At 37.4% G+C, this 26603-nt stretch overlaps 1 protein-coding gene and 1 pseudogene across 2 annotated transcripts; both read left to right on the top strand.

Moving 5' to 3' along the window:
• Window positions 1-1000: 1000 nt before the first annotated feature.
• LOC103938697 (zinc finger CCCH domain-containing protein 13) lies at window positions 1001-10576 on the top strand. 2 transcript variants are annotated; one of them, XM_009348724.2, is made up of 4 exons: window positions 1001-1248; window positions 1497-2428; window positions 8267-9290; window positions 9561-10576. In XM_009348724.2, the coding sequence occupies exons 2-4, from the start codon at window positions 2351-2353 to the stop codon at window positions 10046-10048; spliced, it is 1590 nt and encodes a 529-aa protein (XP_009346999.2). In that variant the 5' UTR covers window positions 1001-1248; window positions 1497-2350; the 3' UTR covers window positions 10049-10576. The 2 variants fall into 2 exon arrangements, with proteins under 2 accessions (XP_009346999.2, XP_048429202.1); XM_048573245.1 differs by having other exon boundaries at window positions 1001-2428.
• A 6577-nt stretch (window positions 10577-17153) lies between these two features.
• On the top strand, window positions 17154-21345 carry LOC103933200 (annotated as a pseudogene).
• Window positions 21346-26603: the final 5258 nt, after the last annotated feature.

Raw genomic sequence — 26603 nt, 5'->3', positions numbered from 1 at the left:
TTTTAATTTTTAATTTTCTAATTTTTGAACAAGCTTGAATTTACAAGAAGGATTCAATAGAGTCTTTATAGACATGTAATAGTAGTACATAATTTGTAATGTAACTAGAAAGTTGTGAAAACACCAAATACAATTATGATTACACTAATGTCTAAATTCAGCAACCACATCAACTGTCATGTTGGCTTCGTGAAACATATGTGTAAACATTATTTGTAAAACTTTGTTCTTGAGGTGAATAGTTTTTCAATAGTAAACTTAATTTTCCAAAAAAATTGCGTCTTGCCATTACTAATGTTAACGAGGAACTATGAATTTCCGTTCATATAAACACGATTGATTCCCAGTTTAAGAAACCGCAACTTCTGCTTTGCAAAAGTGAAGAATAACTCAAGAAAACTAGTTGTCATTAGTGTTGAGATTATGTCACAAAGAAAGTTGAATCAAGCCAAAATTTAAGTTTGGAAAGAAAGCATCCAACTTAAGTACAAGTCATAAAGTTGGGACACAGCTTGGCTTTGACTATCCCTCCTATGTCCTATCCAAAGGTTTGGAATACAAACAATGCATCGAGAGCGTGGGACTTGATTTGGATTTATGGAGCTCCAATATCCGACGGTCTCTCTCTCTCTCTCAACCATGTGTTCCGTCGCCAATTTATTCGCGTGCTTCAATCCCCTCTACTGCCGAATGGGGACGTTCTCTAGATCCTCTCCGAATTCTGTTTGTAAGGATTTCAGAATTTTTTAATTACATTTGTTCATCATACATTGTGTGACCAGTTTTTAGACATTATTTGTGTTTAATTTTAAATAAATCATTTGTGACCACATAATATATGATGGACAAATACGATTAAAAGATTTCCGAAACCTTCGCAAAAGAGTATCGGAACAGGATGACTGCCCTCCTTATCTCTCTCCCAGACTCTCACTTCGCAATTCTCAACTCTCACTCTCTCTCTCTCTATTAAAACACCAAAATCCCACAAAAATAAAACACCAAAATCCCACAAAAACAACACACGGAGAGGGTTGGACAGACTCAGGCTCGGACAGCACCTATAAAATACAAAGCACCAGAGAGACTCAAGACTGAGAAGGAGTAGAGCAAAACACAGAACAAATCTGCTATCTTTATCATCATCTATCCCATTCCTCTTTTTGTATATTATATTATTTAGAGGTAGAGAGAAAGACAGAGAGAGATCTCCTGTCGTTCTGCATTGCCCACTTTGTAGTGGACGAGGTAATCTCACCAGTTATTTCCCAAATATCCAGAATTCAGGTTTCGAAGATTTTCTCATTGAAGCTTTGAATCCACTCTCTTTTGCCCTTTTGATCCATACCCACAAAATAAAAATTGAAATTGTGAAGGGGGTCTATTCTCTTTTTTATTTTTCTTGAAATTTTGAAGTTTTGCCCTTAATTATTTGTTTGAGGGGTAAGGTTAGGGTTTTTGATAGTGGGTGTTTCCTGTCTTGGTGGAATTTCTAGGGTTTTTGTTGGATCGCAACTGGGTTCTGCTCCAATTCTGCAGTTTTGGACTAATTAGGGTTTGTCCAGTGCAAGGAACTGGTTAGTATTGGGATCATCGCGGCCCCGCATCAAATGACCATAAGTTCCGATCTTTTGGGGAATGGAATTGTGCATTGGGCAGTGCCGGGGTGAGTACATGAACTCTGAGATTGCATAGAATTATGGAAAGTATTGTTTTTCTGAGCATGGAAGAAGATTGTACATATTAAATTCGGTGCAGGAGTGATCAGAGACTTGCCAAATCGGTGTTTTGGAGCAAAAGGGTATCTGGGTTTTCGCTGCTTTTACATGCTTGATCTTCAGCTGGGAATGAATTTGGTTTTAGGATTTGGTAATGAGGACGAGCTGATGATACTGTATTGGCCCATAAGGCGACACAGAGGATTAGATTGTAGTGGACTGTTTTCGTTTCTCAAGAAACCGTTCGGGTTAACTTAGTTTGAACAAAATTCTTAGAAATCTTCTGGAGTAGTTAGTTCATTTGGTTTTTTTGTTGGATTTTAGTTCAGATTTGTGTTCAGTTGTTTACATTGAGGTGGTGCTTGTGTTGAGCCTTGATTTTTCAAGTAAGTTTGGTGTGATATCTGATTTACCTGCCTGCACATCTGTGTGGAAAGGATTAAAGGATTGGTTGAAGTGACTGAGAAGCTAATAGCAGATTTTTTGTGCTGGGAATGAATGCGGGGACATGGTGCATGGACAGGAGCATAGTTGCTGGTTCGTTCCCTTTCTGGAGCAGTGTTACTGGAAACTAATTCAGGAGTTTTCTTCTTTGGAAGATACTGGTTTTTGGTACTGTCAGGCTTTATGCAATGTCGCGCTGCTTTCCATTTCCTCCACCCGGATATGAAAAAAAGGCTAGGACAGATGATGTGGACTTGCTGAAAAAGGTTAAAATTCTCTCCTTTTATTTTTTCATTAATATCTTTTAATTCGTATAGCATTCATTATGGACATGATTTATCGAAAAGATAAAAAAGGTTAAATGAAGTAATCATTTGTTAGGCGCATACAAGTGAATATGATTACTTCCTGCAGTTAACTAGTATGGCTTACTTATCGATATGCAAAGTTTCTGTCTGTCATGCCTGAAAATTGTCAATTAAAATAATGCTGTGGTTTAGGAACACATAAAATTTGTAAATATGGAGTAACTAAAGATATAGGTGCCAGTTAGAGTCCAGTAATTGCTGGGAAAAACTGGTCATTTTGTCCTAATATGTAATCAATTACATTTGTTGGATGCTTTTCTCACCTGTGTGTTGAAGTGAAAATTTATTGGATTAACAACTACTTGTTCAGTTTGTTGGAATATGAGGAGCTAATTGAGAAACATAAAATGTTTTCCACTAATTACCGACTATCAGGTTGATGTGTTTTCTCCCATTCATGTTCGAGTCCTGCTCTTACCAAGAATTTATGGTACCCAAATTTGGATTTGATATCGGGGACAGAGAATAGATGGTGGCGGTTTTCATGGTTTAATCTCAACCTTTGATATCAAATCGAAGGGTTAGTGTCCATCCATTCCTTGGTCACCTGGTGTCCAGGAGAACATTTTCTATTCATGTTCGATGGGGTCATGTTGAATCAGCAATGGTTTACGTTGCTCTATATGCTGGTTTAGTACTCCAAGGCCCTTTTCTTTTCTAGTGTTAGGATGATCATATTGCAACCGCATCTGGATGATATGTTTTGATGTATAAACTGAAGTTATACTGAACAATGCTGATGGGTCTCGCTTAGTTTTGGGATTCCAATACAAGTCACCAGCTAGTCAAACATACCCTCAAGTCATATTCGTCCAGTCCCCGATTTCATCTTATAGGCCTGAATTATTGCTCAAAGTGGAGCCAATACTTGTGACATTATTCAAAGGAGGCCTAGTCTTGCCCAGCATTGATGCATCATGTGCAAAAATAACCTGAAAGTATAGATCATCTATTCCTCGTCATATGATTACATTAAAACTTGGCACACAAACTGTTTTGGGGAGCAAGTGTGAATTTGGTGATATCAAAATTATGCATTTGTTTTTGAGAAGTAATAGGGTTCTGAAAATATTAGGGGAAGGAATCTGAACGAAGCTGAAATGGAGGAATTTCTCTCTTTGTTGCCTTTTATTGAGTATTAGTAGGGGCAAGAAATACGGAGGTGTTTGGTTCTTGCTTTGATTTGTGTGGTCTGGACGGAAAGAAATAAGGGCTTTTGAAGGCTATGGTGGAGTGGGGGCTGAGGAGCTATGGAATAAGGTCCAGTTTTGGTCTGCGCTCTGGGAGTCTATCTGATGAATTTGGACTTATTCCTTTCTCTACTAATTTGATGGGAAGCCCATGGTGTAGGCCTGTTAATTTTTCAGATCTTAGGAGGGGTTTGTCTCCCTCATGCGTTTCTGTTTTCCTTTAGTGGTCCTCTTGACCACTTTTTCATTTGTTGTTCTATTGTCTTTGTTGCAACAAAGTTGTCTTTTTTCCGCAAAAAAGAAAAATTTAGGGTGAGGAAATGGAGAGGTTCTTGGATAGAATTTGTTTTGGGCCTCAGTAGGCTCAAATTTCCTGGATTTTTTAGGAGAATGTTTTTTGTCCTTATTCATGTGGGGTGGAGTTCACAAATATTTCAAATTCTCTCTCTCTCTCTAGCTTAGATTTTTCACTATAATGTTACTATTGGACGTTTTTGTTAGGATTTTGGCTCGTCAAATACTTCCTAGTTGGTTTAGGATTGTTTTTGGAAACCTAGAGGTATACCGATTCTTGTCCTAGAGGGATTATGAAAGAATTTCAATTTCCTTGTTCAATTTAGGTTTGGATTTCTAGAAGTCTATTTGGATTTGGATAATTTTAATTTCCTAATCCACTTAGAAATAGGAGTTCAATCAGCCTTGGGACATGTAAGCCAACCCTATGTCTATAAATAGGGTGCGGCAAGGCTGATTTTTACTGAGAAAGAAAATAGCCAGACAGCCAAGAGTTTTGAGATTAGTTCGAGGGTTTGCAAAAGTTCTGTAATCTCTATTATTAATCAAAGGAGCGATGATTTCTCTACCTAGAGAAATCACAACTGGACGTAGGCAAAAGTTCTGCCAAACCTGTATATTTCTTGTGTGTTTCTAAGTTTTCTAATATTTGCTAGTTTAGTCTATTGCCGTTTGTTGCATCAAAGAACAAGGTCTAGTGTGCGGGGTTTTCAACAGTTTTCTGTATGCTGTAGCTGGTCGGTAGGGGTTTTTATGCATTCTGCTGGGCAGCTTGACACTATATTTTGTACTTAGATCCTGAGCATATCAATAAAATCTTTCCATTTGTCTTAAAAGTAGAACCAAGGAGAGAAAACAAGAACATGAAAAAACTGTCACAAGAATGTGCTCCACAAAGAACTCTAGGATATGTCACATACGTGTTTTCATGTGGGCGTTTGTTTTCTATTTGAGTTTGTATTTTTCTAAGATTGAATACCAGTTTTTGGCATAAAACAATAATTCCCCCAATTGTTTGGTAAGCACAATCTTCTGGTGCAGAAATTTGAATGTCGTCTTAAAGCCTTGGCAGAGATGGGGAGAATGATTGTTGACAGAATTTTAGAGTACAAATTGGCAACTGTACAATTTGAATTTAGCAGACACAGAGTTAAAACATGTAGGATGCTAATTGGGTCTGGCTATAATTACTTTGAATTGTTGCCTGTTTCTTGCTGCTCTTCCTGAATTGTGTTCTTTGAGATCAAACTTAAGCCAAATGTTTTCTGGAGAAAGAACGGACATTTTATTACTTAAGCCTTTTGCAACTTTGATATTTAGATTGAGGGTCACTGTTTAACATTATGCTAGCCTGCCATTACTGTTGGGTTCTGTGATTTTCTTTTAAACCAAAACTTGGAATGATCAGTAATTTTTTTTTATTCTTCTTTACTTTGTGAATTGCGGCCTTTATCATGTTGTACAGTCTTCCTTTCCTTTCTGTTTTCTCATTCCCTATTTACTTGTCTTGATTTCTTCATCCTCCTTTCTTGGTCCCCCCCCCTGGAGTTTTCCTTCTTTAGTAACCATATATATTGTTCATCCTATCTAGTATAATTTGTATCCCTGGTAAATTGCTCTAAATTCTAGTTGCTGCTTGTTATTATCATATGAAGTATGTGTTAACTTGCTGTATAACGTTTAACTGGTTGATGATTGTGTCTGTTTTCTTTCATTTCATATTCAGAGGATAAGGTGTTAGAAACCTTGTCACTGGAGTTTCCTTTAAATCCGATTACCACCTTTTTTTTTTTCTTTGAAGTTCCTTTCTTTGGAATGGCTCACACCATGTCCCTGTTCCTACTCACCCAAGTACAATTGGGACGTTGGAATGGGGACGTGTTGTGATGGTCCACTAAACTGGGAAAACCTAAGAAACTGGGTTTCTTCTTCATTATATTGATCCATAACTGCTTCATATGAAGAGTAAAGAAAGTTAAATATCTAGCACAAGTTAATCCTAAATTAATGTTCAATAGACTTTGCAATTGGTGCCTGTGTTTTATGTGTGCATTTGACAGGGGTGACTTAGGTGTTATGTGATTTTGTAGGAGTTTTGTTTTAAGATTTTTTTTCCGGAAGCGGATTCTGATGAATCACAATAAAATGTTTTCCTTAAAGCAAAGTCCTTATTGGTTGGTTTGTCTATAAGTGGAAAAGGTAGAAAACAGAAGATGAAGAGCAGCTCTGTGGTTGGAGAGTGAAAAAAAAAGAGTATAGGTATATACTCAAAGTAAATGAGAAAAGACAAAAATGAGAAAGGTGTAGGGAAACAGAACAGTTTTTTGGATCGTTGGATGAGCTAGACATTCTTCTTTCATCAATGCTTTTCTCTTGCCTTTACCGGTTGCTTTGAAATTTTGGTTTTTAATTACTCTTTTTTTGTGCTAAATTATTTTTCCACATACAGTACAGCAAATTGACCAATAATCTTCCTTATGCTTTTATGCCTTTCTTTTGGTGATTCTATAGTTCTGACAGCCAATGTCTGATCATTATCGTTTTCTGCTCCTGGTTCACCATTGAAGGGAACTGTTATAAGAATATAAACCTTGTTTTAGAACTTGCAATAAAAAGATATTGCATTACTCACCTAGTGGCCTAACAAGCATTTCGTTTGTCATGATATTTGTTTGGCTCGAGGCCTTCAAAACTGACAGTGTTAGGAAGTTTAAGAACGAGAATTGAAGTCAGGTGGTTTTTGACCATTTTTAAGCTAGAAATTTTTGCATGCGACTTTGAAGGAGATATCCCAAGGTTTCGTGTATTTTTGCTCTAGAATTTTGTTTGTCCTTTTTTTACGCGTACTTATTGAAGAGGAGGCTTTTGAAAGTCCGAAAGGAGCTGCTAGCTTTTGAAGTTTCTGGTCAGGAGTTTCAGGCAAAGAGACAAATCACTATTAATGTTGTTGATGACAAATGGAGTTTTACATTTAATTAGCATGGCATTACTCCCTCATTGTAGTGTGGAGGTGTTGAATGCATATTAAATGAACTTTAATCTCACAAGTTGATTAGCTCTGGCTCCTCTCAGTGTTTGATAATTTGATACTAGTTTAATAGCTATGTTGATCAGTTGAATGCGTTGGGAAGATTTCGCTTTCCATATTTTTAGAATATATGGAGCTCTTTACCTTCTTGTATACGCTCTTTAGGGTTCAGTTTGTGTACTTCCTTGGGCTTGCTTGTAACCCCTTTTTCTTTCTATTGTGTGTTATTGAAATACAGTTTTACTTATAGTGATGTAGTACCATTGCAAAATGCTTGCATTAAATTTAGGGTTAGAAAAGGCACGGATCTTTATTTTTTGTTTGTTGACGAAAGGCAAAGTTCTTTATTATAATAAATCAATGCCAAAAGGCAGTTGATAATGTAACTAAGTCTTTGGACTGCTGGTTCTTTTTATATGGTAGGATAGGAGATGATTGATGACTGGGAGACTGGGGAATATGGATAATTGTAAACTATATTCTGTGGTGGACACTGCGTAGGAAGCTGGCTATGAACCAAAGAAGTTTCCGTGCATTGCACCTATCTTGGTGATAATGGTTTTTTTGATGATCAGTCTTTTATTATTGGTTTGTATTTAAAATGTTCTGATTTTCTTTCTTGGTTGTTTTTCCTGTTTTGTTAGTCTTGAACATTGGTTTTGGGGTGGATTGCCTTTGTATGTCTTATTTCTGCACCATCTTGCTTTTTCCTTCTCCTTCTATTTAAATGTTGAAATTTTGTCTGAGGAAACAATCTTCTTGTGGTTCGCACGTTGCAATGATTTAGTGGGTGGTGGTTCTTGGCATAGTACAATTTGGTGCTTCCGATGCACTAGAGTGACACTGCTTTTTGTACTATTCACAGAATGGTTTTTTGTCTTTTTTTTCCCCCCCCTTCAAAAACTATGTATTTGACTATTTGAAAACTGCGAACATTTCTTATCCCTTCTTCTTTTCTGGTTTTTGGGATCTTTTGAAAAGGAATGTAAGGATCTTTACGGGTCTGGGGTACCTTTTGGAAGGTGGACATATCAGTTGACATCAGGTTTAGTTATGGTTCATTTTCGTGGCATTTCTTGCAAGCAAGTCCTCATTGTCTATTAAATCTTTAATAAACTAACTTGGAACACAGTTCTTCCTCGTAATACTAATAGTACGTATGTCTTATGATTCTTGATCATATATCCTTACCTTTTATCTTTTATAACCTTTCAATAATTACAGGAGAAGCACAGAGAAAAGAAGCATAAGAAGGAAAAGAAGGACAAAGAGAAGAGACAGAGTAAAGAAAAAAGTGATGGAAAGCATCGGGAAAAGAAACACAAGGAAAAAAAGAGAGACAAATGGAAGGATAAGGAGAAGGACAGGGACCTGGTTAAAGACAAAATTAGTACCTCAGATGAGAAGAGAGTTCCAGGAAAAAACGAGGGTCATGGTGAAGAGAGATACATTCAGAAAGAGTACAAAGGCAACTGTATTGACAAGAGAATTACGGGGAAAATTGGAGGTTATCAGGCAGAGAAACTCGGTCAGTACCGTCATCTGGCTGAGCAAAACCAGAATTCTGTATCGGTGGAGTTGGGTACGAGGAGTAAACATGAGGCCAGGGCAAGTGGTAACCATCTGGTTGAGAATATTACTGAATTAGACGGAAACAAGGATGATGGGATGGTCAGATTGCTGACCAAGGGTACTGACATTTTGGCCAAAGTTAAGGAAAAGAACAAGGACAGGAGAGTTGATGACAGAAGGAGAGATGGGCAAGGAGTCAAGGGGGCAGCACAGGTTAGTGGGAACACGATGGTTCAGAACCTTCTTGGTGTGGTTGAACCTAAAGTTGGACTTTCCAGACCATTGGCGAGCAACGTGGATAGAAAGATTGTTGGAAAAGAAAAGACCAAAGAGAAGGAAGGTGGTGACAAACTCAAGGACAAACATAGAGAGAAGAAAAAACAAGGGATAGACAAGGACAAAGATAAAGAGAAGAAAAATGAAGTGAAAGCAAAGGAGAAAATTGAATCTAAGAATGGAGAGCCATATAAAGAGAAGAAAAAGGAAGAGAAAGCAAAGGTGAAAAATGAAACTAAGAATGCAGAGCCAGATAAATTAAGAAAGAGCGATAAAGAGGATCAAATAGATTCCCATAGTGTTATAACCTCCCAGCTTCCAGAGGACAGCAACGAAACTGCTGGTGCTGATGGAAATCTTAAGAAACGAAAGGACATACAGACGAATGGAGTTGTGCATGGTGAGTTCTTTTTTATGACGTTAAGTATCATCGTTGCAGCCCAATCATGCTATGTAGTTGTCAAACACAAGTTGGCCTCTTTTGGCCTGCAACTGAGGGAGGTTTTAGGTCCACTTTGCTATCCTTTCTTTCTTTTGATTCAGAATAATGTTTTTCAGTCTGGTATCAGTTGATTGGCAGTGCTATTGAATCAATTTTGTCTAGCAGGTTCAAACTTTGGTAATTTTTGTTCTTAGTTGACTATTGATGCTTCCCTTTCTCATCTTACAGCCAACGATATTAGGCCCAGTAAACTGTCGAGACCCTCTTCATCCTCTCATCAATTGCCGGTAAATGGAAGAACACTAGGACCTTGCCAAAATTCCATCCCATATGTGTCAGATAGGCTGGTTGCAGCAAATGACATTAAGGTGGACATTAAGGACCGCAAGATAAATGGTAGTGGTGAAGCTCCGTTATTGGCTGTCTCCACTACCAAGCCGACATCTACAGCTACACAGGCTGTTCCTATTGCTGAAGCATGCATGAAACCACCCCATCCGGATTCCAGATATCTAAGCCATGTGTATTTGGTTCCGAAATTGGGTGAAATGCCTGATCATGACGATCAAGATTGGTTGTTTGGGTGCAGTGATGCCCAATTAAAGATACCCAAGGTGGAATCTTCAAAGGTTGAGGAGACACCTAAGGCATGGTCAGAGGTCCTGCGGATAGAATCAGCTGATGTACATGCTCTGCCGTATGTCATTCCATATTGAGCAACTCAAATGGGCATGTTTCAACTCATAACTCTGGTGCGGGCAAACCCTTGATAGGACCACATGAGAGTGAAGCTAGAAAGGCGTCTGGGCACCTTGGATTGTTTTGAGTTTTCTAGCTGCATTCATCTGTGATTGCACTGTTGCAGTGATCATGACTCAACACGTCTCAAACACAAATGTCACTCAAACGTCACCGGACACACTCAACACGTCAGGGCATGCTCCGGGACCGGGCCGGCTATTTGGATTCAAGGGGTGGTTCCCCAACAGCTAATTCATTGAAAACGGAAAGTTGCATAACGCGACCAAGTGAAAGGGGGTTGCGTAGGAAGGGAGATAGATATATATAAGGCTTGTGCATTTTTTGTTGTGATTTGGTTAGGAGCTGATAAGCCCACTCTAACTGAGCGTTTAAGAGAAAACTAGATGTGGTATATTTGCAACTCCGCCACAATTTTGATTTGTAACATAGAACAGCTCCTATTTACATGAAATGTCAGATAGAAGAAGAGTTTACAAGTAGAATTAGTTTCAAAGTTGGTGCACGTGAAATGTAGTAGACTACAGGGCGATAATTTCTACTCAAGGTTCTTTGTGGCCGATTCACATAATTTTGTGCTTATGATTGAAATTGATTGTATTATCAATTATTTTGTAAAGATCATTTCTGTAAAAAAAAATAAAGAGTAAAACAAATGATAATATGAGATTGTTTAGTCTTCTAACGGTAAACAATTGATTGGGACTATAGTGACTCATAATATGATCTTTACAAAGTGATTTATAATATGAACAATTTTGATCATAAGCACGAAATTCTATGAATTGGGCACGAAGATTTTGAGGAGGAATTCCATGAAGAATTTAAAGAATACAATAATATGATGTTTACAAAGTGATTCATAATATGAACAGTTTTGATCATAATCATGAAATTCTGGGAATTGAGCATGAAGAATTTGAGTAGGAATTCCATGAAGAATTTAAAGAGTATAAAATTATTGAAGGGTAGCACAAACGTTTCTTATAAATCAAATTATGAAGTTCTGAAATTTCCCAAATTAATTTTCATTTTTTAACACAACCATATATTTACACCAAGGGGATAGGAGAATAAATTAATTGCGAGCTTGCCGTTTTCGAAATTTGAACTTAAAACCTCTCAATTACAAGTGAAGTTTTAGTGTGATGACCCATCCCGAATGAATATATATTTTATCCTCGAATGTGTGGAAATGACGATTATGCCTTCGAGGCTTAGTGACGTGTTATAGACCGTCCCGAATTATTTTTATCGATGGCGTGGATTGACGATTTTGCCCTTGAACATTGTGTGGTTGTGTATGTAAATGGGCTAAGCTTTTGGACCAATCTATTTTTCTTCCTAACTTTTTGGACCTAATTGGAAGTAAGATTTTGTTGATTTTGTTTGGTTGCCAACTGGACCACTCACACACACACACACATCCAATCCCGTTGACTCTCTCTCTCTCTCCTCCCTCTCGGATTTTTCCATTCGTCCGTACACTCGTACGGTCATCTCCTCAACTCTCGTCATCTCTCATAGATCAAGTTGTTTAAGACCACCATCGTACTCCTTATGACTTCACGAGTTGAGTGGTACCTTTGGGACGACGAACAGTTCACAGGAACTCGAGTTACCCTAACTCCGGTGAAGGGTGATTTTCCGACGTGATTTTGAGACTTAAGAAGGTAATACTCTTGCGTTTCTAGCATGTGGGTTCAATCTTGGAGTGGTTTTGACGTAAGAACACTCGGGTTTATTTAGTTGCAGGGTTTGGTCGGTTTCCTCGAATTTTTCCAGCGAGATTTCATTGGTTTTAGGACCCCAAAGTGGTAAGATTGTGTTCGTCTCGTCCTAAGCTTCATTTTGGTACAAATTTCATGAAATTTGGTTGAGAAATGGCGCAAATATCAAGCTTTGAAAATTTTCCAGTTTCCAATGACATAGAAGGCGGCCGGCGGTGTAGTCTGGCCATCCACCGGAGAAGAAAGGAGAATATTCCATCAACTTTGACTGAATATACTAACGGTGTCAGGAATATTTAACAGTATATTTCATTTTTGGACAGATTATTCCCTAACGCCGTTAGGGTTTCTGTACGTGTGCCAGGCACATGAGGGCGCGTGGGTGGTCGGAAAATTTTTCTAAAAATATGGGGATGTCGTGGTGTTGAGTAGATCACGTTGGTTTATTCAAACACCCCATTTGAGCAATGTATGAGAAGTTATTAGCTAGTTTTGTTTATGTGCTTTAAATTAACGTTTATATAGTTGTTTCGCATATAGGTGAGACCTATCCTCAAGACGAGTGCAGTCAATCGAGGCTTGGGGGCAAGACCCTTTCACATACCAGTGAGTGGGCTTTTGGTTTTCCGTATATACCTATATACTTGAGAGTTTTCCCAGAAAATCGATTTAAATGAAATTATATTTAGAAATGCCATTCATATTGATTTATACGTAGATCATTGACTTAATATGGTATGCATAAATGTGATTTGACGCTGTGGACGCTCAGGTAAGTACCAGGTGAGTTGTAAATTGTTTATGTAAATTGATGATTATGTGCGATGTGTTGAGAGCTCATAAACCTGCACCCCGGTGTTAGTGCTCCCGCCCGTGGTTAGGGCACAGTCCTTCACGTGATATTCACCTCCTGCACCATACGCTCACCTTGGATCCAAGTTAGGTACACAGTCCTATCGTACAAACCACTATAGGTGGTTTCGACTCGTAGGTGACCCGCGATTATTCGCACAGTCTTCACGTGATCGTAGCACTTGAGCGTATTTGTTTACACCTAGTCCCGTCGTACAGACCACTTTAGGTGGTTTTGACTCGTGTGTAGGTATATTTGTTGAGATATGGATTTGAGCCATACAGGTCACGTTAGGTGACTCCGGCTAACATATCATTTGCATTGATTTATATCACCTGGCTTACATAATTTTATGCTGAGATATTTGACATGGCATATTTATGAATTTAGCTATTCTGAGCATGGTTGTGGTATAGATATGTACTCTATTTTGTGGGAAATTATATAGGTTTTATGGCTAGGGGTTACTATCTTTGATAATTGAAATGGTTTTGAAAAGCTTTGTTTTTGCCCACTCACACTTTTTGTTTTGCACCCCTCAAGGTTCTAGTTAAGAGTGCTTTTGGTGGCTTGCAAGGAATCCACGGCAGCTCTGACAGATTATCACCATTGTAGGATTACCTTTGGTGTTGTATAATTAGTATTCGTCCTGCTGGACTACACTTAGGCTACTTATGCTCTGGTTGTGAATTCACACTTATTTCGTCTTGCACCTTATCTTATCTAGTGCTCTAGTTAGCTGGGTTTTTGTTTATTCGCATTTCTTATATTAATATTGCTTCCGCACTGTGCACTTGGCTACGTCACCTTCACGTGATGACTAGCACGCCCTGATTAGGTCGGGGTGTGTCAATGTGGATATATGTATATAGTGTTAAAGTATTTTTCTTGCTGACGTAACTAAATTTTATGCATCATCACAAGCGTGTTGACGCGAGTTAGGGCCAAATTGGATTCGTAACGGTAGCCAAATTAGGGCCTCATATTTCTTTTTCTTTTGGCAAACCCGTGACTACACACATATACATAGACACGTGCAAGCCCTTCTCGCTCCTCTCTTCTCGATCTTTCCTTCCCTTCCGTACAACTGAGTTCTACAACTTTCAAACACCATCAAAACCTTACAGATCGATCTTGAGAATTTCCTATTTATACTCCTTTTGAGCTCTAGAGTCTGGTGATACCACTTACTAAGCAAGTTGACCCCGAAAACCTTGGATTTCAGAAACTCCGGTGAGGAGTTAAAATGAATCTGACGTGATCGTGGGTCATTTAATTGGTTTTGAGGCTTAAGAAGGTGCTTCCCTAGTTTCCCTAACACTTTGGTGTCATTTTGAAGTGTTTTAGACATCGAGACACGCGGGTTCATTGAGTTGCAGACTTTGTCAGAATTTTGAGGGACTTTTTGACCATTTTCCATCGGATTTAGGACCTCTAAGAGGTAAGGATTTGTTGTCCTTCTTGAGAGCTTTAAATCCATATAAAATTCATGGAATTTGGTTGAGTTTTGAAGAAGATATTGAAGTTTTTCCAGTTTCCGGCGTAACAAACGACGGCCGGCGGTGGCTCTGGCGAGGTATCACTGTTAGTTTTTAGACGGAAATGGGGAAAATCCAGATGATCTGGCCACTGCGGGCAAGGAATGAATCCTTCTCCTTTAAAAGAATCACTGTGCTGAAACTGGGGAGTGTCGAGACAGCGAAAATCGCCATCATCGATCATAATTGGAGGAGAAATCAGTGGATTTGGCACCAAAGGAGGTTATGCGGCTGAAAAGCCAGCACCGCCTTGAGAACCAGGGTCACAATGGAGATGCTCCAAGAGAAGGGCGAACTAAATTTTGAAGGTGGTGAATCTGGCGTCTGAAGTGGTGGTCGAAGTTTGGATTAGCTGAGTAATGGCTTCCAGATTAGCTTCCATGCAGAGAGGCACGATTCGTCAGTAAACATTCAAGAATTGGTGGTGTGGTGGGGTATACAAGAGGGAGACTCATGATCGAGAGGATAATACCAAATGTTAAGGCATAACTCCCAAAATCCCTATCTCAACTTGCTTGTAGCAGATAGCAATGTTGGTGAAGTGGGAAAGAGGAATAGAGAGAGAGAGAAAGAGAGAGAGAGAGAGAGAGAGAGAGAGAGAGAGAGAAGGAGAGAAAGGGTATTTTTGGTAATATTATTTTCTAATTCAATTAACCGTTGGCAGAACAATGCCACAATTGGTTCTTCTACAACCATCCTTCTCACTGTGTCAGTTGCCCACTAACAATAACAACATTAAGCTCAATAATATTCCACTATTATTCTACTCATTATTATAATCGTAACAGAAACCCTAAATGGAAAAACTGTCATTCAATTAAACAAGTTCTAAACTCTAATAAGATCAATCAGCCAAAACCTCCATTCACATTATTCTTAGAAATCCTAAAATTAAACAAAAATACCAAAAAAGATGAAGCAAATATCGATAATGTCCTAATTGTTGCTGAGAAAATTGACGAATATGAAGAGAAGAAAAAAGCAATAAGAATACCGATCTTAGATTTAATATAGAGGTTTTTTGTTTTCTTCCAACTCAATTTTTTGGGAAAGTTTTATCGAACTTTCTAAACAGCCAAACGCGTTGAATCTATTGGATGATGGGGAAGTTGAAGAAAGAGGAGCATACCAATAACCAATTCTCTATGTTTCTATTTTTTTTAAGAGGACAACTGGGTGGCAAGCCATGATTATTCACCCTTCCCGGGGGCCAGGAAAACTCACAGAGGCATTTCAGCCTCCCCTGGCCACAAGTTTGGCTTCCACACTAGCAGCGGGTTTCAAAGCCAAGACCTTTGGTTTTTAATTTGAAGAAAGCCTCACAATCCGCCATTTACCACTGGACCACTAGCTTGTGGTTCAATCCTTTATGTTTCAGGACAGTGTAAGATTTGAGTTACAATTCAAAATTCTCAAATTTGACCCACAACTTTCTATATTTACAAAAGAAATACACATATGAGTAGAGGTGGGCAAATGAGTCTTGGACCTATAGGTAGGGATGGGTACCCTCAGTTCGGGGCGGGTTCGGGGCATGGCCACAATTGAGAGATACGAAACGGGGCGGGATGGGGTGGGCGAAGAGAATTTACGGGGCACACCATGTCCATAACTTAAGAGTCCTGACCCTAGACCGGCCCATTTCTACTACAAAAATAACGGACATGATTTCATCATATATAATTATCAAATCTTACTGTTGAAACGCATATAGGGTTTGCGCACCCCTGTTTCAGAGTAAGACTTTCTTTCTTTTAGTTAAAATGGTTTGTAATTAACGTCGACTATTTCTCCTTGGATGAGATTGTGTATTGCTATTGCCCAAATATATAGTGCAAAATGTGAAAAAAAAAAAAAAAAAAAAATTGTCAATGAAGTGCAAAATGAAAAGCATAAAAAAATAAACGTTGTCTATAATTCACATATCGATTTCATTTAACCCATGTGAAAAGCATAAAAATTAAAAAAAATAAAAAAGTTGTAAATGAAGTGCAAAATGAAAAATAGTTGGACAACCTTTTTTTTTTTTGGTTTTTTATTTGTTACAACAATGTTTTGTTTTTGGCTCTTCTATTCTTGTACGTTTTCTTATACTTACTCCAATGTTCAACGTTTGTCTTTTCTGAAATGCAATATGAATTACATGTTATGTGGATAAAATTCTCTACAGGCATAAACCGCTTTTGGCTTACAAGATATTGCATAAGGATTGCTCGGTTGAGGAACTTGAAGATTCAAGACCTTTTTCTCTTTAGCTTGTTGTCATAGATTAGTTGTTTAATTTTTTTTCTCTTACACTTAATTGTTTCCTTGCTGTATTTCTTCCTTTATTCTTTACTAACCTCTTCAAACGTGCTTTTATGCAGCAAAGAGCCTTTCTTTTATCACGCATTTTACACACAACTTAGTTATTTTTATTTCCTTTTATTTGCAACTGTATGTTCTTTTTTTTTTTTTATGACGTGGCACAAAAAAGAAAACAACTAATACAGTACATTTTAAGGGGCACGTAATGCCTGTGATTGAGAAAAGGTCTTTCGCAAAACAATATATCTTAAAAGGCGCATAGAGCCCGTGATTAAAGAAAAGTCTCTCTCATGTGCATGACTGGGTGCAGAGAGGCTAGTTGTAAACTGGAGGGCCCCAGCTAAAATCTAACCTTCCATTTGAAATAACGGCACAAGGCCAAAAAAAAAAAAACACAGCATAAAGGCATTGCATTTAAAGAAGAACGCGGGATGCGGAGGCCATTCGTTTCTCAGACGCCAACGTAACGGACATACCTTGCCTCAGCCTCACAATAATCCACCAAATCTCTCTCTCTCTCTCTCTTCCCAGAAACCCCATTACCATCTTCATCAATTCAATCACTTTCTTTACGTCGCATGTAAAAAAAAAAAAAAAAAAAAAATTACAGACATCATGGTGGTGGTGGGTTTTAACTCCCATTGCCTTCTTTTGCAGCGTGCCAAGAAGGTATGCTTTTTACATTTATGATTTATTTATTTATTTTAATGTCTTCTTGTAAATACGTGTATTTATTATGGGATTGATTGTGTTATTTGTGTGATCTGTTTGGCCTTATTTTTTGGATTCAGGAAATTAATTTGGAATTTTGGATATAATATTCCTTGGCCCTGTAAAGTCTTTCTCCATATTTTGTGTGATCAATGGGATTATCGCCTGACAATGTTCATGGACTCACTCTCGCGGTTTCTTCAAGCATTTTTATTGGCACTAGTTTTATCATCAAGAAGAAAGGTCTTAAAAAAGCCGGCACTACTGGAACCAGAGCAGGTTTCATTCCCTTTTCCATTGCATCTTCATCGTTATCTAGAGTCTTGAATCCCAAATATCTTGGAAATTGGCCTACAATTTTGTGTTTATGTAACTTGTACTGAATTGTATTCTTTTCGTCGATATTTTGCTAACCAAGTTTGTGGATTTTCGGAATCAGGATTAGGAGGATATACGTACTTGTATGAACCCTTGTGGTGGGCTGGGATGATAGCAAGTAAGTTTAATCATCTCTTCTTCTAATTGCTTTGTTAGCGTTGTTGCATTCTTTAAGTTATATTTTGGTTTTTTTTTTTTCTGGATTCTTGTTGGATGTGTTTCTAAATGCAGCCCTTCTTTTGTCTCTCTCCACCAATTAACTAGTTAAAAATCTACTCTCAACCAAAAATTCTTATGCTGTCTGCCAATTTTTTTTTTTTTGTGCGATGAGTTTGTTTCTCTCCTTGCAATGAAAGGCTGCATCTGCCATCGTCATTTACATATTTGCAATCTGTTATGTTGTTTGTTGCTGTGCTTTGCTACACAATATAGCGGTGTGGCTGTGCAACCTGTAATATGTCGGCTGCATGGCCAATGTAGAGTATCCAGACGACTTATTTATAGCGGAATAAGCTAAGTCAACATTCAATCTCTGCGGTGGTTTTCCACTAAGAACGGAATAGAGTTCATATCCAAAGGTGAACAATGCCCTAGCTTCTACAGTTTGCTGCTTTTCCAAGGCCGGAGAAGGGCTTATACTGCTCGGCTTTGTTTGATAAGTTCATCCAGTACCAAATTTGAATATGGATTTGGATAGTGATGAGTCCCCTAGTCTCCTTAAACGCTATCGGCATCAGCTCTTCAAATATCAAAGTCAGCCAGATCGATAGTAGGCATTCTTTTGTCAGGACACAACTTTGGAGGAGTTTTGGCCAACTGTCGATATCAAACTTGAAAAATTTGAGATTATGGGGTTTTATTAGACCACACTAAAAGCACAAATCAAAATCTTTACATGGATAGAAATAACTGATGTCATATCGGGAAGCCTTCCTTATAGTAGTTATATTAATTTATATGCCCAAACATTAAAATAGAGGCAGACCAAAAGAACGAGATATTTCTTCACTTTGTGTGGTTATACTCGAGAAATTCATTTGTGAGCTTTGCTCCGAGGGTCGGCAATGCAGATAGTAATGATGCTCATGGACAGAAAGTTGTGCACAAAATGGTTAAACAATTACCTTCACTATGATCCGACCAGGAAGCATTTGCTTCTTGATTCTTTCTGTTGAAAAGGTGGCTTTGGGTCAAGGGGTAGGAGTGCCTTTTGATCACGCCATTTTACATGATATTCAACCGACATTGTCTGGATCTTTTACATGATTATTTGTATTTAATATAACTTTTAGTTTAGGCCGAAGGGCTATGTGGGAGAAAATGTAACAGTGACATCATTGACTTTGTTTCTCACTGGGAAGTATGCAAATATTATTTGGAACGAGGGGCTGATAATGCGGTTTTATTTACTGCCTTAAATTTTCAGTCCATAAATTACGTTTTTGCTCGGAAAATCTATATAAAATCGAAGGGATTATCCAATTGGTGTTTTCATCCAATGCTATAGATGTCCTTTTAAGAGGGAATTTTTGTTTTTTTTTCAAATTATTGCAAACAATGTCAGAATTGCATTTGGATTTCTCCAACTATTTGAATAAGTGGGGAAATATTCTTTAGGCTCTGAATTTACTATTACTATTAAAGGTACTAGTTTATCCTATGCAAATCCAAATCAGAAATTTCTTAGCCTTTTGATTATTCCTGTTATTTTTATCAGAGAATTACTGTGGTTAATGCTCATTTGCTAATTCTGAGGTTAATCTCTTTCTCAGTGATTGTTGGGGAGATTGCTAACTTTGCTGCTTATGCGTTTGCCCCAGCAATTCTCGTCACTCCCTTGGGAGCTTTAAGTATTATTGTCAGGTATGAAACATCTGGACACTGCCCTCGTTGTCTATTCTTGTTAAATCATTTGTCTACCGGTTCGTGTATTAAACGTATGGGCGTGTGCGTGTGTATGTACGTGCTGTTGTGATAGCAGTGTTTGCGTGTGAGTGTTTTTATAAGGACGCTATTTTTATTCAGTGCAGTGCTTGCTCATTTTGTTTTGGAGGAAAAATTGCATGTCTTTGGTGTGCTTGGTTGTGTTCTTTGCGTGGTGGGTTCTACAAGTATTGTATTGCATGCTCCACAAGAGAAACCAATACAATCTGTTAAGCAAGTGTGGCAGCATGCTACGCAGCCAGGTATTTGCAGATTTAATTTAGCCTCGTAGTTTATGAACATCCAAGACGGAGTTAGTACAACTGGTTTTGTTATTCACAGGTTTCATCATCTACACATGTATAGTATTGATTCTGGTTGCTGTCCTCATTTTTCGGTATGTGCCACGCTACGGGCATACCCACATGATCGTATATGTTGGTATTTGTTCACTCATGGGATCTCTTACGGTCTGTTTCTAAATTTTGAAGCTTGTTGATGTTATTAATTTAGGTGTACCTAAAGCAATCCTTCGATTATCTCTGATTCATCTGCAGGTTATGAGTGTGAAAGCAGTGGGAATAGCTCTGAAGCTGACATTTTCCGGAACAAATCAATTTAAATACTTTGAGACTTGGTTTTTTGTGTTGGTACTGGCGGTATGCTGTCTTTTTCAGATCAACTACTTAAACAAGGTATATGGTTCCCAAGAAATTACATTCATTCGGTTCTATGACTGATTATGTTAAAGTCTTTTTTTCCTGGTCACCGTTATAGTTTCCGTTATCTACAAAGTTAGAGAACCGTGAATCAAGGAAACTGGAGCAACGACTCCATCTTCGTTTTTCAATTTCTTGTTGATTCTTGCTTGCAGTACAAATATCATACACCAAAAGCTATAGAATCTAACAGATTCTTAAGTTGTGATATTTTCCGAATACTCTGCTCATTCAACGGAGTTTAGTATAACTTTTCATTCTTATGACAGGAATGCACATTTTGTCACCTTTAACTCAAACCTATGCTGTATAGAAACACACAAAGTTGGGTTCTGAAGAATCAGTTATTTAGTGTTAGATACCGTGCACTTAACAGACTCTAAATCTTGTAGTTATCCGGCGAATGCTTAATCCATATTGTCTTATGCAATTTTTGCAGGCTCTTGACACGTTTAACACTGCTGTTATATCTCCAGTCTACTACGTTATGTTTACAACATTCACCATTCTTGCCAGTGTGATCTTGTTTAAGGTACATTTACTTGCAAAATGTTTGTAATGTTTTGATTTGTCTCGTTCTTTTGTTATCAATGAGAATCATTTCTACGGATACTAAATCCAATTTTTACCCTCCCTACGGTTGCAGGACGGGGTGTCACAAAATGGATCACAGATAGTGACTGAACTGTGTGGTTTCATCACTATATTATCCGGTACATTTCTCCTTCACAAAACAAAGGACATGGGAGATGACTCGCCTAAGGAACCCCTCGTCGTGCAAAGTCCGAGCCATGTGGATTCCCCCTCGAATTCCTGATAGCTGCAGATAGTGAAGTTTATGCACTCGTACAGCATGATCTTTCAGGTTTTGGAACTCTATCTTAGCAAAAAGATACATTTTTATGGATGGCGAGGTCTACAGGCAACCAGGATGCAGTTTGTTGTTTGTAGGGTATGGTTGGTTAAATAAGATTTACAACATATTGGGGGAATCTATTACTGATGAAGTTAAATTACAGGAAATAATAAAATTTATAAATTCTTTTGACAAAGAAAACATGTTGTGTGCTTTTTCAGGATGTACTTACATTTAAATTTTTTTTTTAATTTACTCCAAATAAAAGTGGTTTCATATCAAAGAGCTTCTGAGCAACCACGGCCTAGTAGTAAATGCCGAATTACGAGGGTTTCTTAAAACAAAAAATTGGAGGTCTCGGGTTCAAAACCCATTGTTGGTGTGGAAGCTAGACTTGTGGCCAGGGTGAGGCTAAAATGCCTATGTGAGTCTTTCCGGCCCCCGGAAGGGGTGGATAACCGTGTCTTGCCACCAGTTGTCCCCTTTTTTTTTTTTTTTAAAAAAAAAAAGAGCTTCTAAGCAAAAATAATTTAAAGAAACATTTTCAAACGAACCCTTAATTTCATAAAAAAAAAATTCCAACTAATGCAAAAACCCAAACATGCCCTAAACCAATGATTTAAGGCCATCTCCAACCGAATGGGCTATGTTTAACCCTAATATAGCGGTACAAGAATTATTGTTTAATGAACAATGTTATGCCATATTTATAAACCATCTGCAACTAAAAGGGGCTATAAAATAGCCCCTCACTAATTTATTATTTTAATTTTGTTCTTTAATTTTATTGGTTAATTAAATTAAACTACCATATTAAAATAAGGTTTATAGACATATTTTGAGTGCCACTTGTCGCTAAATGATTAAGCCTTCGGATTTTTTTATCTTTATATAATCTTAATAATTTTTCGGAGAGGATTTCGATTGACACGTGTCGCTAAAATGAGTAACTCTCCATATTCCTTATCTTTATCAAGGCTTGATTCCGTTTGTTCAACCTTCTACGAAGTTGTCTTTTCCTTTGTGAAGAACAACTCTCATGATTTATGGGATTCGGTGGAGTGATGCCTTTGTAGAACTCATAGTATGGAATGGTGAAAATGATGTGAGAAATGGTGTAGAAAAGGCTTAGGCATTTACCTAATTTTTTTTAAAAAATTTCGTCCTTAAAAAAAAAAAAATCAAAATCCAAAGGCTAAATGACGTCATGTGACTATTGGTTGCAGCAAATTGGGCTCTTAAGACGAGCTGCTTGGCTAGCTGGATTTGCCCAGCTCGATGGCCATCAAGCTTCTCCTTGGCCCGGTGGGTCCCTTTCTCCTTTGGCCTAGCCTTTCATTGGAGATGGTTTTTTCACATTTAGGGCTATAGCATAGCCCATTTCATTGGAGATGGCCTAAGACCATTTCAAACCAAAGAGGCTAAACATAGCCCCAACAATAATTTATTAGTTTTAAGTTTATACTTTAAATTTATTAGTTAATTTAATTAAACTACCTTTAGATGTTTTCAAATCAAGTCATTAAATTTGAATTACTTATTGCAATTGAGGAGTTGTGCCCAAAAAAAGGACTAAGAGGGGGGCTATGTTTGGTTTGAAGGATTATTTTGGAAGATGACATGTTCATTTAAGCAACATCATTAGCATGCAATTAACAAATTAAAGGCGGAATCATGCTAGCATGCACTTAAAAACAAAACATTACCCATGAATGTTCAAAGCCTAGTAAAATGGTGAACCAATAATCAACTCAAAACAAAGTGAGTTGAAATATATATACCTTTGTAGATTCCTCTTTGTATTTAAACAAAGGCTAATCACCCAAAGAGAGGGCCTTCATTCCTTACATCTTAGATCTATGGATTTGGATGGATGAAAAAGGTTTCTCCAAAGTTCCCAAAATTGAGATCCTCTAATGATTCATCACCAAGGCATAATGAAGAAGAAATGAGTGACCTTGGAGGAGTTTGATTGCTAGATGATCCCTCCAAGGTGGCCGAAATTTTAGAGAGAAAGGAGAGCTTGTGTTCTCATCCTTTCCCCAAAAACAACCCTTAATGAATTTTAGGCTATAAAGTCCTTTATATAGTCCCTTCAAATAAGTGACCTAATGGACCAAAAGCCCTATTCTTCTAACATGGCCGGCCTATAGGGTTTATTGGGCTTTCAAGCCCTTTGTTTATTCAAGTTGTTATACAACTTGAGTTAATGGGCTTGACATTCAAATTCCATTGGGCCTTGCGGCCCAAAACTAACCCGAGGTCTTTAACGAACTTATTCGTTTGATTAATTAACATATTAATTAATCCTAGCCTTAGATAAATAATTAAACCATTTAATTATTCTTACTCATCTCCGTTGTTTCTTCAAACTCTACCTTACTCGGTGAACGATCCATTAGGTTCCTTTTAGCGAGGCAGTGGGCGATTAAAACTCTTTCTAATCGATTGTGAATTGAAACTTACTTTCAATTCTCCCGTTAGTGATAATACACTTTTAGGGCTTCAACAAACCATGGTTGACGCCTAGCAGCAAGTCATGGTTACCCAAGCTAATCAGAAGAGGTGGAGAACCTATTCAGTTTTAGGATTACAAATGCAATACGGTCTTTCTCTAATACAATACTCTTGACCACATTGTTTGGTTTGATAGTTTATTCATGTCTACTATCCAATGTGAGTCTTGTGCTTATATGATTACCTTGAATGTGATGCGGGATTTATACGCGCACAAATTAAACCCTCTTTTTGACAATTGTAGTATAAGTATAAGTAGGGATCGTTCTGGACCGGGGATTAGGAGGGATTGTTAATCACTTGGATTTGACTCAAAAACGTAAAAACGTAATAATAAACTCTAAACTAGACTCAAAGAATGTAAAACTAAACTTTAAAACACTAAGACAAACCAAAGACTCAAAATACTTTTAAAAACACAAACTAAAATGATTTCTAACTAAATTGACATTAAAGTAAAGGGGGATTTAAGTTTATACGAAATTAAATTAAATGAACAAATTAAAACAGAATGTAAATATGAAATTGATGAAATAGAATGGATGAATGCTAGCTAAGGGGTCATCTCCACATATGTTACACTTGCATAATAAAAAGATTTCCAATTACATTTCAATAAATTATGAAACTCATCACCCCGGGTTAATTAGGTCCGCTTAAATTAACCGTCAAGTTTTCCTTAAGTTAATGAATTGGATGGGTTAGCGCAACGCAATTCACAACATTCTCCAAAAGTCCTTTACGTGAACAGCACAATAAAGATACAATCAAAGATCATTAAGCATTATGAAAACTATAAGTGTTGACGAGGCATTCGTTACTATGATGAGCATGAAACTCGTGCCAAGAATTCATTTAACGCGATTGTTTATAAGCAACCTCCACTACTTGTGAATATAAGTTCATAACGATTAGGTGAAAATCACTTATATTCTAGCGTCATATTCATGCATGAAAATTAAGCGCGCATTCTTAATAAACATACATAAATAAGTTATCAATCAAACGGTTAAACAAATTGAATCAACAACTTATGAAATGCAATTAGAAGTAATCAAATCAAAATGCAAGCATAAACATATATTTCGAATCACCCCCTAGCTAAAGGGGGTTTAGTTTATTATAACTTTGAAATCAAAGAAATACCTAAACATTCCAACAACTCAAACTTGAATTGTATGAACGTTTAGGCACTCTTCTCTTCCATTCCTCATACGTACAAACAAAGAGAATTGAATTTAAACATTGAAATCAAAGAAACACCTAAACATTCCAACAACTCAAACTTGAATTGTATGAACGTTTAGGCACTCTTCTCTTCCTCGTTGTTGTAGCACAAGGTCTAAGGATAGTTTGATGGTGTGAATGGTTTGGGGAGTGGTGTTTGGATTAATAGGGAAATGGAAAAATGGTGTTTGGATTACAAGGGAAATGGAAAAATGGTGTGTTGTGTATGAAATGAGATGTCCATGAATGAATGAATGCAAGGGTATTTATAGGAGTAGTGGAGGGAACATATGGCTATGTCATTTGTAGGTGAAGTAGGTGGATGTTGTAGGTGAAGTGGGTGGATGTTGTAGGTGAAGTGGGTGGATGTTGTAGGTGAAGTAGGTGGATGTTATGTTAAGTGATAAGTGATAAGTGATATGATATGTGGTTATGATATGATAAGTGGTTAAGTGGTGATGATAAGTGATAAGTGATTAAGTGATATGATATGTGGTGATGATAAGTGATAAGTGCATGTGGGTTAACTAATGAAGGAAATGCATGTGCAATGACAATGTGTTAGAATGGATGTGTGTTATGCATGGCATGATTGGGATTAGGAAAGGTTTAAATGTCCTAAAACTAAAGAGAACAAGGTTCCAACACTTTGGCTCCAATTAGGTCTTCAATTTCGTCCAACACTTTGGCTTCAAGCATAAGCTATCCGTCCTTAGCCCAAAAGTGCTCCAAAAGTCTCCAAAATGCATCTTTTTGTTCCTTTAGCCCTTTGGACCTACAAACACACGAAAATAGCTTAAAGTACTAAAATAACTAAAGAAACATAACGTAAATGTACGAGAACAAGCCATTTAAGTCGCATAAATATGCTCCTATCAAATACCCCCACACTTAGCTTTTGCTAGTCCTCGAGCAAAACAGAAAAACAAAACAAAAAGAACAAAACACAACCTACACCTTCCAACAATCGTATCAGGGACTTCCAATGCACATGACAAGTTAAAAATCATTATTCTTACAGATTTGAGCCATCTTTACACTTAAGTACATTCTTAATCATAGTCACCACATACTAGTTCACAATTAAGCATTTAAAACCATGTTTTGAATGTAGTAACATGCCTTAGAGAATTCCCTCAATTTCTTACTAGATGTACTCTCGTTTTTCACACAGATTTTCTGACTACACACCCTGCACTAGGTATATGTGAGAAGATTGATGTAAACATGTAGACGAACACTCACATATGTTATAATAAGGAAAGCATTTTCTGGAGTTAATAAGCATGTTTAGATATGATCTCATGAATGGAATGCTACTACTTAGACGCGAGAACCAGTGACACCATAAGCTCATACCAAGTTCAAACTCCACAATTGAAATACATAACACTCAATATAGAAGTCAAGGGTTGTAACGGGGCTTGGGGTAATTGGCTAAAAATGAAAGGTAAGGATAACAAACGTTCTTCAAGCAATAGTGAGCAAAGTATTGAATTAGGCACTTAGAATTTCCTTTAGAATGCAGAAGTCAACTTTGATCACCCAAGGGGGAATTACACAGAACTTAGGGCCATATTCATTTTTTTTTGGACCCTTTCTTCAACCATCAACGCTCGTGAGTTCATTTTCACTTATTTTCATTTTTTTTTTAAGCTCTTTTTTCTTTCTTTCTTTCTTTTTTCTTTTTTTTTTTTTTTTCTTTTCTTTTTCTTTTCTTTTGAATCTCAAAACATAAACACTTAAACATTCT

Source organism: the organism of the source record quoted next, unplaced genomic scaffold (assembly GCF_019419815.1).
Source record: "Pyrus x bretschneideri cultivar Hongxiangsu unplaced genomic scaffold, Pyrus_bretschneideri_v1 Contig65, whole genome shotgun sequence".
Classification (NCBI taxonomy): Eukaryota; Viridiplantae; Streptophyta; class Magnoliopsida; order Rosales; family Rosaceae; genus Pyrus; species Pyrus x bretschneideri.
The sequence above is the reverse complement of the archived record's forward strand: the minus strand, read 5'-3'. Positions and strand labels throughout refer to the sequence as shown.